The following is a 14,938-nucleotide window of genomic DNA, read 5'->3' on the forward strand; positions in this document are numbered from 1 at the left end:
TGCATCGAAGGCCACTACTATCCTTCTTAACCAACCTCTTTTGCTTACTCGCGCAATCACATCTGAGAGACAGTACTATCGAGTTTACACTATGGACGACCCCAACAACCCCACAAATCCCAACGCCAGAGGCTCCGGCCCATCGCTTCTAGCATGCCTCCTCTGTCGACACAAGCATCTCAAATGCGACGGCCAAACCCCCGTATGCGGACGCTGCCAGGTCACAAACAGCGAATGTCTGTATACCCCAAGCCGGCGCGGCTACAAAGGCCCTTCGAAGAAGCGACGTGCCAACCCGACGACCCCGGAGCAGACAGCCACCGATCTGGTCCCCTCATTCGACCCTAGCTCCGTCGGGATGCTTGATCTCCCCCCGAACTGGAGTCTGCAGAACAGTGGAATGCAATATACCTCTGTGGATCCTTTGCCGCCGTCATCTAGCTCGCAGAGTCCGGTTTTCTTGACGGATGTTTTGGGCAGCGCAACTACTCCCCAGCAACAGCAGCAGCAACCGGTGTCGGGGTACGGGCCTATGACGCCGGATTCCGGGACATCGTCGTACTCAGGTACTACAGATGGCTATTTGATTGATATCTACTATTCCTACTTCCACTCCGCGCATCCGATTCTACGCCCACTTCGTTGTTTGGACCGCTCCAGAATACCGCTGTTCCTCGAGCATGTCATCAAGTTTATCGGATCACACTTTACTCCGGCAGCGTCTAGCGAGTCGTACCGTCCAACTGTAGTATCCACTGCGATGGCACAAGAACTAAGCATAGAGAAGATCCAGGCGCTCCTGCTACTAGCCATCGTGCTGCATTCGCGCAACGAGCGTCCGGAAGCAGGCGAGTGCCTCACCATGGCGACAGATATGGCGTTCGAAGTAGGACTCCATCAGGCCGACTGTGCTAGCAGATTGGGCGGTGGGGATCCGTTGCGCGAGGAGAGTCTACGTCGGACCTGGTGGGAGCTTATTGTTGTCGAGGGCATGCTGACCGCACTCGGTGTGCAAAAGGCTCTCCGTGCCGGCGCAATACCACTAGAAGTCGGGCTACCGTGCGAGGAACGGATCTTCCAGGATGGAATAACTCCCCCACCCCCTCCAACCATCGCACAGTTCGACGGTCGTGTCTTCGCCGACGAAGAACGAGACTTCTCCTCATACACATACCGAATCGAAGCCATCCGTATCCTAGGCCGCGTCGTAGCCATCCAAGAAATGATCGAAGGCCAACAAGACCACGTCGAAGCCGTCGACGCCCGAATCGCAAGCTGGTTCCACCACCTCCCCGAAAGCAAAGCCGAGCTCATGCGTCCTGACGGCTCAGTCGACGAGATGATGTTCCAAGCTACAATGATAGTCAACGGTGCAGGTGTCTACCTTCACTTCCCCCGTTCAGACCTTCTCTCCTCCCCCGCCGTCGCGGCGGAGGTCATCTGCGGGCACCATGGTCCGCTCAGCATTCCAGCCTTCTCGCACCACGCGCATGCCATGAAGGCCGTCAAAGCAGCCAGCGAGATATCAACCCTCGCCTCCATCCGGTTGCCAGTGGTCAAACACACCCCGTTCTTCATCTGCGCGCTCGTCCTCAGCTCCATCGTGCAACTAGCCGCATGCTCTGTGAAGGCTGGACAAATGCCCGATCCAAGCCGTGACAGACTTACGCTGACAATCGGCGTGTTCAAATCCCTAGCGAGGACATGGGCGATCTCGCAGCTCATCATGAGACAGATCAAGGCTGTTGCGAGAGATGTTATGGATATGGGTCTGCGGCCGACGATGGATCAGTTGGATTTGAATACGGTACTGGATAATAATCGGTTTTGGTTACCAGATGCGCTGCCAAGATGAGCTCACGGGGTTTGTTGGAACCTTTTGGTATTGATATGTCCGAAACTCTACCGGGGACTAACCGGTGGGACGAACTACACTCAGGTACACTTCGTACGGCGAAGGATCACTACAAAACTCGAAGTACACTACACCATGCATATTGAGTGCACATACCTCAGACCTCCGAGTGGCAGAAAATCTCCGCTCAGGGTGACACTGACAGGACCACAAGCATCTTGGTACCTCGCAATGAAGCAGACTAGGTAATCAGGGCTCAGTGTTGATGACGGAAAGGAATAGACCTGACTGCTCTATAAGCAAGTGTACATAACTACATAGTACTTCGGTCTCATAATCTCACTTCCGGAGTACATTAATTCAAAACCACCCCAATTCTCGCAAGGATAATCACTATGCAGAAACTTAGTTTGACGGCAATGGAAAAGCCAAGGCTCACTAGTGCGTCTTCTATGTTTGGCACATAATCTGTTCCCGAGAAACAAATTGCCAGTATGCCTCAATAATACAATGCGAGCGACACAGTCAGCGCAGAAAAGTATTCCACGGCGTACACTTAACCTTTTCTGCCATCACTCCATCAATATAGAGAACTGGAGCCTCTAATATTCAGCATTTAAGACGCGGACCAAAGGTCCATGTGTGGGAGTAACATGTCGAATGGATCTTGTGTGTATTGACTAAATACAACCATGATAGCCTCCTCATGGTCGGATCGGTAAAACACCAGGGGCGTGATACGTCTGTTGGCGGTTATATTTCCAAAAAAGCCAGTTATAAGCCAGGTACGGTAATAGTAATAGTACACCATGCGGTTTCAGAATCGAAGGCGTTGATTGATATTCCTGGTGCACGACTAGATCTTTCGGAGACTGCGAGTTTCCCTCTGGTATCAAAGAGACGAGGCTCTCGTCTTCTTCCCCCCCCCAAGATGTGGAGTGGGTTGATATGTCGTAGGGAATGGGTTGGCGTTGATCCACACAATTGAGCATTTAATTGCTCTTTCTTCTCGTTTCATCATACTCGCATCTTTTGGGTTCCATCTACCCTAACCCTATCGCCCATGAAGTAGCATCTCTTATAGCATACAAACTTGCTCATACGACAAGAACGCGAGCGATTGCGATAGAGTAAGGCAGATATGGCCTCCTCAGTAGTTAGCTTTCATGAAACAAGCACGAAGAGACAGTTTCGATTTCCGAAGACCTCGGACTGACTGGAGCCGGGTTTCCTAGATTTTTTGATAGAGCAGCCTGCCCATGGTGGACTGTCCTCATTACAGTTCGATAGATTTAGCCATGCTGTGGCTCGCAACATCTGGTGGGTTGTCCCACAATCTCTTTCTGCGTAGTCATGCCCCAATACTTGGCTATTGACACCGTATTCTCCCCTACCGATATGATCGCACATTGAATGTGGATACAGGGCCATTCCCAATGAATGGTTTCACTTGGTTAAGGGAAAATCAGTTACCTTCGGCTTCATATACAGTCCAGAGAAGCCGGTCAATGATTGAAGCCCATTGCGTTCTCATGCTCCAGCTGAAAATGTAGTCTCTCGTCACCGATAGCGGAGCTTTGTTCTTGCTTTATTTATGGTGTCTGGCGTAAGTTGGATCTTTACGGACTTCGAGTTAGATGAAAGTCTGAGCACCTTCAGGTAAAAGAAGCGGTCTTGCTATTGCTTGTTCAAAGAAGCGGGTTAGATGGTCTTTCACCAAGAGATCGAGTGCTCGCTTCATAGGTGAGAGCGCTATTCTTGTCACAGTATAGAGTTTATTGATTTTGATTTTGTTTCATTGTCCCTGTGATAATTGAGCGCCATATGCAATGGCTATGGTTGCATGCTCATAATGCCGCAAATCCCACTGAATACAAACTTGCGCAGATATTTGTGGTCTTCCCAATAGATGGCTTTTATGAGACAAGCACAGAGATTCGGGTTCGATTTCCAGGGATCTAAAACCGGCTGTGGCCAGTGGTATAGTTTGATGAAATCTGCTCTGTTTGCTTAGCATACACTGCAGATTGACTGAAGACCGTTGCTTTGTCACGTCCTTCGTTTTTTGCAGTCATGCTCTACTACTTGACTGTTGGCAGCACTCAGTTTCGCTTCCACGATGTTTCGATGGCATCTGGATGAAGTGCAAGCCCTGCCTCATAGCTTTGATATTCTGGGCTAAAATAGACTACCAGATTGTGATTCAACAATAGCAGGTGCTTGTAGTGGTTAGACAACTCATTCAGGCCATTTAGCATCAACGGAGCTTTCTTCGCTTCCATTAAATATACCATTGCATAGGTCGAATGCGATCAGTTGAGCAGTGAACATAAGTATTCAGTAAAACCAGTGCTAAAGCAGCTAATAAAGCAAAGACTCGTAAGTAAAATGGACTGTATGCTCCCAGCTGTCGTGGATCTCCGTAATCTCCGTAATCTGGATAGATTGCCATTCCTTCGAATTTCCAAGAACTACTACCCAGAGTCACTTTTTTATCTCTCTGCGTCGGATGGACTCAACCATCATCACCAGGCTTTTCCAGCAAATATCATAAATTTTTTGCATTCGTCGACGTTCAATCCCTTCATCACGTATGCCTGGTAAATAAGTCCAGGAAACCTGACGACCTCAGAACCTCGCTTCCTTGCAGAGATAACCTCTCCCTGTGTTTTGACAGATTGTTTTTGAGACATGGAAGATAGGAGGGCTGTTGAATGCTGTATATCCCAGTCTTCCCTGTTTAGCTTTTCGTTAGCCCTTCATCAAGGCGCGATAGTGTGCCCTATCCAAGCTCAATGACCTCTCTGGTCCAAATTTTGCAGCTATGCGTGGCCCTGACATCATTGAAATCCGGCAGCATAATGGCGAGTTGGGGTTTCTCATTGATGACGAGGGCCTTGAAGACTGCCATTCAGTCATCTTATGACAGTGCATTGGAGCTAGACTATATGGCCATCTCCATGATCATGAAGTGTCTCCGTAGAAAAAGAATATATCGGTTCCCAATGCATCTGACCTTCGTGATTTCTGTGACCTCTGGAACATGGGTAAAAACCACCGTCTTATTGAAACCCCACCAAGAGACATGCTCCCGGGCCTTCTTTCGTGCCTTTTTGTGTGGTATGTAATGAAATTCGTCAACGCCGTGTATTGTCGGTTGCTCCATTGATGCTATCGTGGAATTTTCTTCTCGTTTGCTTGGTTGATAATAACAGGTAATATAGGCTAAGCTGCCACCTTCGCTATCATGATGATTAAAGGTAGACGATAGCACCAGAGACAAGAAAATGGAAGCAGTAGCAAATCACGCTGAATAGCAAGAGATAGATGATAAAGATGGATAGGAAAGGGAAAGGGAGAAAAAAGAAAAAAGGTGAATACAAACAGCCTTCCGAATTATGCCAGTCTCACTCATTATACATGCGCGACAAGGCCCTACATGCAGATGTTTACATTCACTCAACCCGACACAAATACACCGAAATTCAATCCATTGTATCAATCTAAAGGAGGGGTATCTCTGTATGAATACTGTGCTGATGCTCAATCAAAAGGAATGACTCCAGAATCCTGCCCATAACCTAACCATGAAACAAACACAAGTTGAACATTCTAATAACCAACCAATTCGAACTCCTGGCATAATCTGAGAATCTGAATGTGAACATAGGAAATACATAAGACAGAAAAAATGAATCGAGAGGGTCATGAAAGCGTGGGGAGGAGGCTAGTTGAACTCCCTCATCTCCCTCAGCGCCTCCGTCCTCCTGTCCACCACATCCTCCCGTCGAACGACATTTCTCAACGCTTCACTGGCATGAATCAATCCATCGATGCTAATCGCATGATTTGTCATCTGGTGATTGATGTACGTATATAGCGCGGCAGGTGTCAAGCACGTCGTCAACAGCTGCTGCTCGTTCAACTTGAGCAGGGCCAGAGCAACTTGGAATAAGAATGTGCTGCCGCCGCCGCTGCCGGACGCAATTGTTTTGGCAGTGTTGGTGCTGGGGTCGTTTTCTTGGGTTGTGGAGGTTGGGTTGTTGGCGACTGCACTGGCGTCGAGGCAGAGGACGACGTCCCAGACTCGGTAGAGGGCTTCTGCGGAAAGACAATCGGTGAAGACGGATAGGAACCATTGGAACGTCAGAGCTTCAAGCTCGATCCCCAAATCGTCGAGGTGTGCCGATAACTTCGGCAGAACTTCAGTTATGTACTGCCGCAGCACGACCTGATCCGCACGCGAGGCCAACAATCCATGGTCGTAGTAGTGCTGCGGAAGAATAACCTCGATCATTGAGACAAGAATCCAAAACGCATCCTCCGCAGTCGGGGTAATCAGAAGCAGCGACGCCGCAATCAAATTCATGCCCTGACAATAACCGACCTCCGGATTCCGACGCGAGTATGCCAGCAACACATCCCTCAACTTGCCAACGCCAGGCCCCATCCGGAAAAACACATTATCAGTCAACGTGCGGTAAATATCCATGTCGATCTGTGCTACAACAGACGGATCGGGATCACTGCCTCCAGCTCCAGTCACCAGATCATCATAGTAACCCGGTATTCGCATGGCAGACGCACCGCTGCATTCAGACCAGACTTTCGCGCGGAGAGAAACCGGTATACCGCCCAGGACAAGAGATCGGAACTCCTTCCACTTGGCACGGCCGACCTTGCCTTTATTTCCTAGGCCAGCAATCCCAATGACCTCTCCATCTGCCAGGGATGCTTCAGGCGTGTCAATTGACTGTAATGGTCGGTCTGCAGCTGCCGCTGCGGCGGCCGCTGCTTCGCCTTCTTTCTTCCGCTCCGCTCGCACTTTTCGCAGGAACTCGTTCCATCGGACAGTTCTATCCCGCTGGAGCGAATCATGGAGGTCTGTCAACTGGTCGAGAAGTAAGCGGACCGGCTCCTGCTCGCTGCTTATAGCCATCCCCACGGTTGCGGCGAATGGTTCATCAGCAGATGTCCCTGCGAACTCTGGACGGTCTGCTACCACCGTAGAGGTAGATGCGGATGGCTGCCGAACAGGATTGACCGACACAGAGCCACTCTTGTCCACAGAGAAGGGAGCATTGCGTGGCTGGCTCTCCTCGCCAGTAGTCAACGCGACAATAGGGCCAGCCGATGGCGTATGAGACAGCAGCTCCGTCGGCTTTGATGGAATTCTCAAGTAATCCTGCCATTTCCGGACCTGAACCGTACCGGAATCCGGATCCTCAGGGGATGGAGAGGAAAGCGGGCGCTCAGGGCTTGCAGGTGTCTCGTCACCATCAGAATCGCTTCGGACGCCATTCAATGTTTCGGTAATACTCAAGCGGCTGTCACTGCTCCTGGCCTCCCTTTGTCTCTTCTTCCGCCGTTGATCGTAGATGAATCCAAATCTATCGGTGAGCAAATCCCCCGGCTGGTAATTGTTATATGTGTGCGTCAGAGTAGGAGGTCGAGATTCTATTGGAAGAATAGCATCCATCTCCACCGGACCCAGATTGTTCGAAGTTCGATCGGCCGTATCAGCGTTTCCCTGAGAAACACTTGGTGCTGCCCTCCGCGGGGTTTGAGCATTGACTCTGCCCGATACACTGGGTTTACCAGGAGCACCAGGGGCATTGCTATTGATTCGTTTCAAGGCAGCCACCGCCGTCATTCCTCCTTTTGGTGCATTGGCAGACGAAACAGCTCTGTTTCTGGGCTGCTCCCCAGAAGGTGTTTTGCGACCAACCTCAGTAGAATCTCCTTTGCCCTGACTATTTCCGACCAGTAATTTGGCGGCCCATGATGACAGGGAATTGGAGGATTTTCGCGAATGGGTGCTCGAGTCGTCTCCGGCGGGTTTTCCTGCCTGCTCGCTAGACAATTGTTCATCAAACGTCTTGCGACGGACCGGCTTGTTTGTCTCGTCAACGTCCCCCACATCGCTCATAACACTGCTAGCGCGAGAGGTCTTCCGACTCCCAGTGGTATTCCCAAAGATAAAATCCTGCCAGCCACGACCACTTTGCCGTTTTCGATTTATCCCTGACTCGCTCGATGCACCCGACTTTGCATCATTGTCGAAATGCTGTGGACGAACGGTAGCCGGCCCATTGACCTCCTCGTGCATCTCCGATCCAACATCATCCTTCATAGCCTGCTGCATCAACCCATCGATCCCATTCGTACCCCCCTGGTCGGCGTGACTCCCGCTGGCCCTTCCATTTGTTGTATCGTCTCGATGATCAAGCACATACAACCTCCGCTCAATATCCTGATTCGACACCGAAACCTCCCTTAACATCCTCTTCAACTCCCGTTCCCGTTTATCAGCACGCAGACGCAGCCGTGAAATCTCCGCATCCCGTAATGCTAAATCACGCGCAAACTGTCTTACCAGCTTCACAGCCCCATTACTCGCCACCAACCTCTCGATGTGCGCATCATCAGCCAAATGCAACGCACCAGGGACATCAGTATTCAACGCAACCGAATCATCAAACAACGCCACGCGACCAGACGACGCAGGCGATTCACTCGTCAATTTAGCCAGCGTAGCTTTTCGATTCCGTGTCCGTCCAATATCATTCCCCCTACCACCACCATTATCTGCCGCAGCACTACCGTCAGCCAATGCATTAGCCAGCGAGCGATTCAGCGCAGGCTCACCGATGAACCCCTCCGGCGAATTATCGGGCGAGAGTGACGGGAACGAAGTCAGATCGGATGTCGTATTAGACGAAGTCGAATGGCGTTTCTGGGATAAGGCACGGACGGTCTTTGCTTTGTGGCCAGGGCGGGAGGAGGAAGAGGATGTCTGTGAAGGCGAGCGGGCCTGGGGCTCACTGTCCGCCATGGCTGCTGTGTAGCAAGTCGAGGATAGTGAATTGAACGGTCGGCTTCATGGGCTTTAGTATTATGGCAACATGGTTTTGAGACTTGCGTCGAGGGGTATCCTGGTGGTCTGGTCTGGTCTGGGCCTAGACGGAATGCAGGGGTCTTCCCGTGGACTAAATCCAGAAAGTACCTTGTGCGGCACCCACAAACGAAAGAGCGACTAAGCAATAGGAGTATAATCCCAAAGACAACAAAAGAAGACAGTCAAGCAAAATGAAAAAGATAGTGGGATGCATTCAGCTGCAGCCATGACGTGTGCGGGTCAGGTGATCTGCAATCAGGTGATTCTCAGTCATGGACTTTATAGCACGTGATTTGTGCCTCGGCTCTCCGCGCTGGCATCGGATATTTAGCAGTACGGGGTAGTATATCTTACCCCGGTATTTAATATCCTTCTCATCTTTCTAATTGAGCATACTGAACATAACGCTACAATTGATAAAAGCGCAAACCCAATCCTATACTGTTCAAAATGTCCGCCAAACAACGGCTCCAAGCGCTCAGCCAACAACTTGCCGAGGGAATTCCCGATGCAGGCACATTCGAGGATATCCCTAGGATTCGCCGGGTAGCGCCTGACTCTGCTGGGCCGTACGCGCTCTATACACCTATCTGCATTAATAATGTCTAACGATATATAGACGGATGAAAGATAAAGTTGCTATCGTCACCGGTACCCATCAACACCGCCATACAAGCTATTGTATATCCTAACAAAGCACAGGAGCAAACTCCCCAACCGGCATCGGCCGCGCAACAGCCCACCAATACGCCCACAATTCTGCGCGAGCAATCTATCTCTGCGACTACTCAACAACTCACCTATCAACCCACGCGCGCGAGATCTCATCCCTATACCCAGGTGTCGACGTGCACATCCGGAACTTCGACGCGGGCGATGAAGCCGCCGTTCAAGCCGTTGTTGACGATGCGGTGGGAAATTATGGACGGCTGGATGTGTTTTTTGCGAATGCGGGCGTCATTGGGCAGCCGACTGTGTTTACGGAGATTGATGGGGAGGGGTTTATGGATACGTTGAGGACTAATACGCTGGGGTATGTTCTTATCTATACCTATGGTTGTATGGTTGTGTTGATTGGGTAGGGTGTTTCTGGCTGTTAAACACGCCGCGGCTGCTATGAAGCTCACAAGTAAGGATAAACCCTACCCGTCCGGCTCGATCATCTGCACTGCGTCAGTCGCTGGTCTGCGCTCCAACGCCGGCTCGACAGATTACTCTGCCTCCAAGGCTGCTGTGATATCCATCGCACAGACAACCGCGTACCAACTCACCGGCACAGGTATCCGCGTCAACGCAATCTGTCCGGGGCTCATTGAGACAGGAATGACAGCGTCTGTGTTTGACCGGGCGAGGGAACGCGGCACGGAGAGGAAGGTTGGACAATTAAACCCGTTGCAGCGGGGTGCTGTTGCAGATGAAGTTGCACGTGTCGCACTATTCCTGGGAAGTGAAGAGAGCAGCTACGTGAATGGGCAGGCATGGGCTGTTTGCGGTGGTTTAAGTGCAGGTCATCCGTTTGTCCCAGGGAAGTTGGCCTAGCCTAGCTTAGCCTTGCCTCATACAGTATATAGTCCGATCTACAGGCACATATTTAATACGAACACATCAATTGCTCGCTCCCGACATCAGAAGCGAGCCTCTCAACTAAATAACAACCCAGGTCCGTAGCCACTTTCAAAGCAGCCAGAACAAACCCAGTCACTGAACTATAGACAGAGAGACACAGACAGACACAAAGAAATATAGATAAGGAGATGACAGTCTAGTAGACTCAGACGCAAAGGAGAGTGTCGGCCCATTGCGATGCCCAAGCTTCTTCCACGAAGAAGCGAAAACAAAAAGGGGTTATCAAGCAAAGTAAAAAAAACTTATATCAGATAAAAAAGGAAAGAAACCCACACCCAGAAGAAATGAAAAGGAAATAACACCCCCAAAGAAGCAAAAATAGAAAGACGACAAGGGATATACTGTAACAAAAAATTAAAGCAAATTAAACGGACCACACAGTCGGCGGCCATACGCTCGAATCTGGTATAGAAAAGAAAGGAGTCGTCGAAGGCAAGGAAAAGAAAGAAACATAGGACATTGCATCATCAAATTTGATGGGGCAAACTAAACAGAAGCAGCACAAATCTAAGCAGCAAGACGAGAGACACCAGACCGCATGAGATCCTCGCTGGCCTGCTTGGACAGTTGACCAGTCTCAGCCTGGTCGTCCAGACCCCCGGATTCATGGGCATGCTCGTCGTCATCCTCGACTATCCGAGTCGGGATCTCGCCGGGTCCGTATTGCTGACTTGACCGCTGCTCTGGGTATGTCGAGTTGCTAATCATCGACATCGAGGTGCTGGAGCGGTTGTGCACGAGGTCCGGTGTGGGAGGCACGGAAGACCCCCGGCCGTCAGGGTGAAGCGAGTTGTTCTCGCTGGGGTCGACCTCGCTACCGTCGCGGGTCGAGCGGCCGTCAGAGTGGTCGAATTCCGGGGCCGGGGCGAGCCTGCCTGGCTCGTCGTCGGCCACGGCGTCCTGGGCCATGTGCAGGCCCTCGACAGCGGCAGCGCACTGCTCGCTGATGCCGCGGATGATGTCGGAAATGGCGTCCGTCTTGTCACGGAGGTAGCGGTCAGCCACGTCGGTGATGTTGAGACGGGAGAGACGATCTTGTCCGGCGCTCATGTTCAACAAGTGCTGCTCCAAGTCAGGGTTGATATCCTTAACTTCCCGGGCGGAGATCCTCTCAGGGCGAGGGTCCCTTCTGAAGGAAGCCTTCCTAGAATACACAGAAGACTGGCGCTTGAAGGCAGATTCGGCATGTTGCGACTTTGGCTCGTCCTGCTTCTGGACGGCGTCGGAAAGCTCGGGCGAACCAACAGAACGGATGATGTGCTCCATGTGGTGCGACTGGCCGTGGATGAGAGTGCGGAGGTGCACAACCACACGCTGGGCCTCGTCGCGCTGCCGGCTGAGCGTCGAGTTGGTCTGCTGCAGGGCCGACATTTCCTTCTGGTTGCGCTTGCGCTCGCGCTCCAGTTCTTCGGCAATCTCCTGCTGCAGAACGAGAGCCTCCAGGGCATCGTCACGCTGCTTCTCCGTACCAGACAGGCGGACAGTGAGACGAGCCAGATCGTCCTTCTGCTGGTCAATGAGACCAGACAGACGGCGGTTCTCGCGCTTGTGAGTCTCGATCTTGACCTTGAGCTCGGAGGTTTCCTTGGTGAGCTGCTCAGCAAAGGCCTGGAACTTGAGGAACTGCTGCTTCCAGGTCTCGAGCTCCTCGACCAGGAAGTTGTTGCGCTTGGTGACCTTGCCAATCTCGGTGTCCATACGTCCCTTGAGGTTGATAAAGTCTTGCCAAGCCTCCATGGCATCGCGAGAGTACTGGTTGCGCTCACGGACGATCTCGTTGAGGTGGCGCATGGAGACCTTAGTCGTGAGCGGCTTCTTGACGGAGCCACCGAAGATGGCCTTCATACCGGTGTTGCGGCCTAGCTTCTCGCAGACGCGGTCCATGACGCCCATGATGGAGTCCTGGTTCCACCATGGGGGATCCTGGACGCTCTCGACTTCACCCCGCATGACAATGATTTGGCCAGCGGGGATGAGCTTGCCGCCGGCGTAAGCCGACCGCAGGTGGTTTGGCACACCGGTCGGCGCGACGTCGCCATTGAGGGCCTGGGTCAGACGGTTGATGAACTTGGTACGCTGGCCGGGGCTCAGGATGTTGGGCGGACTGGAAGTGAGAACAAAGTTGCGGTCCAGGTCCACCACGAGCGCATCCGACGGGGCGTTGAACAGGGTACGGCACTCCGCGGTGACACCAAGGATGTACGGACCGGGCTCCTGGACGAGGTCCTTGACATGACGGGCGTGGACGATGGGAACGTACAAACCGCTCCATTCGTAGACCCGCACGCAGTACCGAATCGTCTCAGCGGCGACGGTAAGAATGGCGGGATAGTGACTGACGAAAATGATACGACGAGTAGGCGACACAGCGGCCTCGACAACACCGACAATGTTAGGGATGGACAAGCAGGTGAAGAGCGGCCACATGGAAAAGTTCTGGAAACCGGTAGGCGACGAAGGGAACTGGTAGCAAAGGGCGTAATCCTTCATGTCGATACGGACAAGGTCGTTGAGTCGTGGGGCAGGGAAGCTCAGAATGCGCGAGACTTCTTCGGCATGGAACAGGTTCGTAGCCTTATTCCAGTGAATCCACATACCCCGGAGGTAGTCACCCAGCAAGTCGTACAGGGGGTACCGGGAGAGGAAACTCAAGCAGTAGGGAATCCAGTAGGTCTCGTCGGGATTGTCGTAGTAATCAGGCTCCGTCTTCTTTCGCAGTTCCCGGATGGTCTCGGCCCGCTTTTCATCAGCGCGAGACCAGACTCGCAAAGCGATACCGTAGAGAGTGTGGGAGGAATCCTGTTGGAGGACGAAGGCATGGTGAACGCAGTGAGGCTGGCTCTTGCCGGTGCAAATCTCGACATCGTGAGGGAAACACGCCTATTCAGTTAGCTACACTTTCTATCCAACATGTCCAAGGTGGACTCACCCTCATAGCCGAGTGAAGCGCTCTGGCAATCTCATTATCCTGCTCCAACCGGGGGCTGCTCCCCAGAATCTCGGGCAACCAGAATTGGCCGACGGCGCCCTTCATATGGCCGATCTTGCCCTGGGCGGGGGTAGGGGCGCGGACCCATTGCGAAGGCTCTCGGCCAACACCACAGACCATGTAAGCATGAGTCAGGGTCTTGGGGGTTCGCTGGGCGGCCTTGGAGCTGACCTGCGAGGGGATCGGCTGGGTGATGCGGGAATGCAGCGACGAGGTGCGACTGGGGACGACGAGCGAGTTCTCATCACGGGTCGACGGGCGGTCGCGAGTCGAAGGACGGGGGAAGGATGAATCTCTCAGAGACGGGCCCATTTTGAGGGTTTACTGTAAGTGTCGTATATATTGAAGTGGTTTCAGGGGGTTCAGAAGCGACACTGCGAGAGCGGCGGGAAGTCGAACAGCAACGAAGAATGTAACGAAGGCGAGGCGAAGAACGAAAGACCAGTCGATAATCAATTATTACAGAAAGATAAGGAGCGAGAAAGAAAGGTGGAATTAATACTGCATCGTTTCTTCCCCGGATGCGAGAAGCACGGAGTGGGAGAAGAAGAAAGGGACGCCGTGGATGAGAGACCCCGAGCGACTGGGGAGGAGAATATCAGAAGAAAGAGAGAGTGCGGCAAGAGGGGAAGAAGAGGGAAAGAAGAGAAGAAGAAAAGCGATGGAAAGGAGAGGAGTAGTTACGGAAAATGTACGGACAATAGTAGTGAGGGGACTAGGTAAAGGGGCATTACCCAAAGTAGTAAAGATGCAAACCACGGGCAGTTCGCGTGTATTAGACTCAAAACTTTTCCTGCTATATTAATCGGTGGAGCGATTAATCCCTGGTGACAAATTGGTGTGCCTTGTAAAGTCATTATTATTATTATTATTATTATTATTACAACTGTTATTATTATTCTCTCTCCTCTAGAGTACGGATACTATGTTATGTATGGTGTCTACTGTACAGAATGCTCTACTTGTGCACACACTGGACTGTATGCACCCTACTTTGTACAAGTATTGCACTCCGTAGGCTGGAAAGGAGAGTAACTTCCACTACCGAAAATAAGCACACCGTTTGACCGCTAAGAAATGCAAACAAAGATATTATCCGGTCCCGTTTTTTCACAGTTCCTGGTTCCGGGGTCTTTATTGATCGATCCACGGTTACGGTAATACTCTGTGCTGACCATGATCTATCATCCGGAGTGCTCCCCGTACAACAATGACGCGGATTCCAGTAATATAGCATCAATAATATTGAAGCATGGAGTAAAACCTCGTCGGTATCACCGGAACCAACCCAAACAACACAACCAGGACCCAGCACGCAGCCGGAGATCGCAATCTCTTCGATCGTAGAACCCACTCCTTTCTGGGACATGCACGGGGCAATCCCGATCTGTTTGCTTTTGCTTTTTGGCGTACCGGACAAAGTAAGGTTGGAGTATTTGCAATCGCCATACAATTGCCATATACTCGCCCTGCAACCAAAAAAAAGAAAAACATGATTCAAATCAATAATTGAATTCTCCGGAAACCGTAAACGCACAGAGACTGTTGAGGTCAATAGTCTACCTGTCTG

At 51.6% G+C, this 14,938-nt stretch overlaps 4 protein-coding genes across 4 annotated transcripts; 2 read left to right on the forward strand and 2 right to left on the reverse strand.

Moving 5' to 3' along the window:
* Positions 1-91: 91 nt before the first annotated feature.
* EURHEDRAFT_465981 (Zn(II)2Cys6 transcription factor) lies at positions 92-1,855 on the forward strand (the record flags this gene model as incomplete). Its single annotated transcript, XM_040785056.1, has 1 exon — positions 92-1,855. The coding sequence occupies one exon, from the start codon at positions 92-94 to the stop codon at positions 1,853-1,855; it is 1,764 nt and encodes a 587-aa protein (XP_040634694.1).
* A 3,727-nt stretch (positions 1,856-5,582) lies between these two features.
* Positions 5,583-8,690, reverse strand: EURHEDRAFT_465955 (TBC-domain-containing protein; the record flags this gene model as incomplete). The annotated part of the gene is made up of 1 exon (XM_040785054.1): positions 5,583-8,690. One exon carries the CDS (start codon positions 8,688-8,690, stop codon positions 5,583-5,585), a length of 3,108 nt encoding a protein of 1,035 aa, XP_040634695.1.
* Positions 8,691-9,091: 401 nt separating this feature from the next.
* Positions 9,092-10,391, forward strand: EURHEDRAFT_416914 (SDR family NAD(P)-dependent oxidoreductase). Its single transcript, XM_040783085.1, has 4 exons — positions 9,092-9,322; positions 9,373-9,404; positions 9,456-9,786; positions 9,836-10,391. Exons 1-4 carry the CDS (start codon positions 9,204-9,206, stop codon positions 10,290-10,292), a joined length of 939 nt encoding a protein of 312 aa, XP_040634696.1. The 5' UTR covers positions 9,092-9,203; the 3' UTR covers positions 10,293-10,391.
* A 495-nt stretch (positions 10,392-10,886) lies between these two features.
* Positions 10,887-13,680, reverse strand: EURHEDRAFT_465875 (DENN (AEX-3) domain protein; the record flags this gene model as incomplete). The annotated part of the gene is made up of 2 exons (XM_040785051.1): positions 10,887-13,259; positions 13,309-13,680. 2 exons carry the CDS (start codon positions 13,678-13,680, stop codon positions 10,887-10,889), a joined length of 2,745 nt encoding a protein of 914 aa, XP_040634697.1.
* Between the last annotated feature and the right edge of the window lie 1,258 nt (positions 13,681-14,938).

Source organism: Aspergillus ruber, assembly GCF_000600275.1.
Source record: "Aspergillus ruber CBS 135680 unplaced genomic scaffold scaffold00040, whole genome shotgun sequence".
Taxonomy (NCBI): Eukaryota; Fungi; Ascomycota; class Eurotiomycetes; order Eurotiales; family Aspergillaceae; genus Aspergillus; species Aspergillus ruber.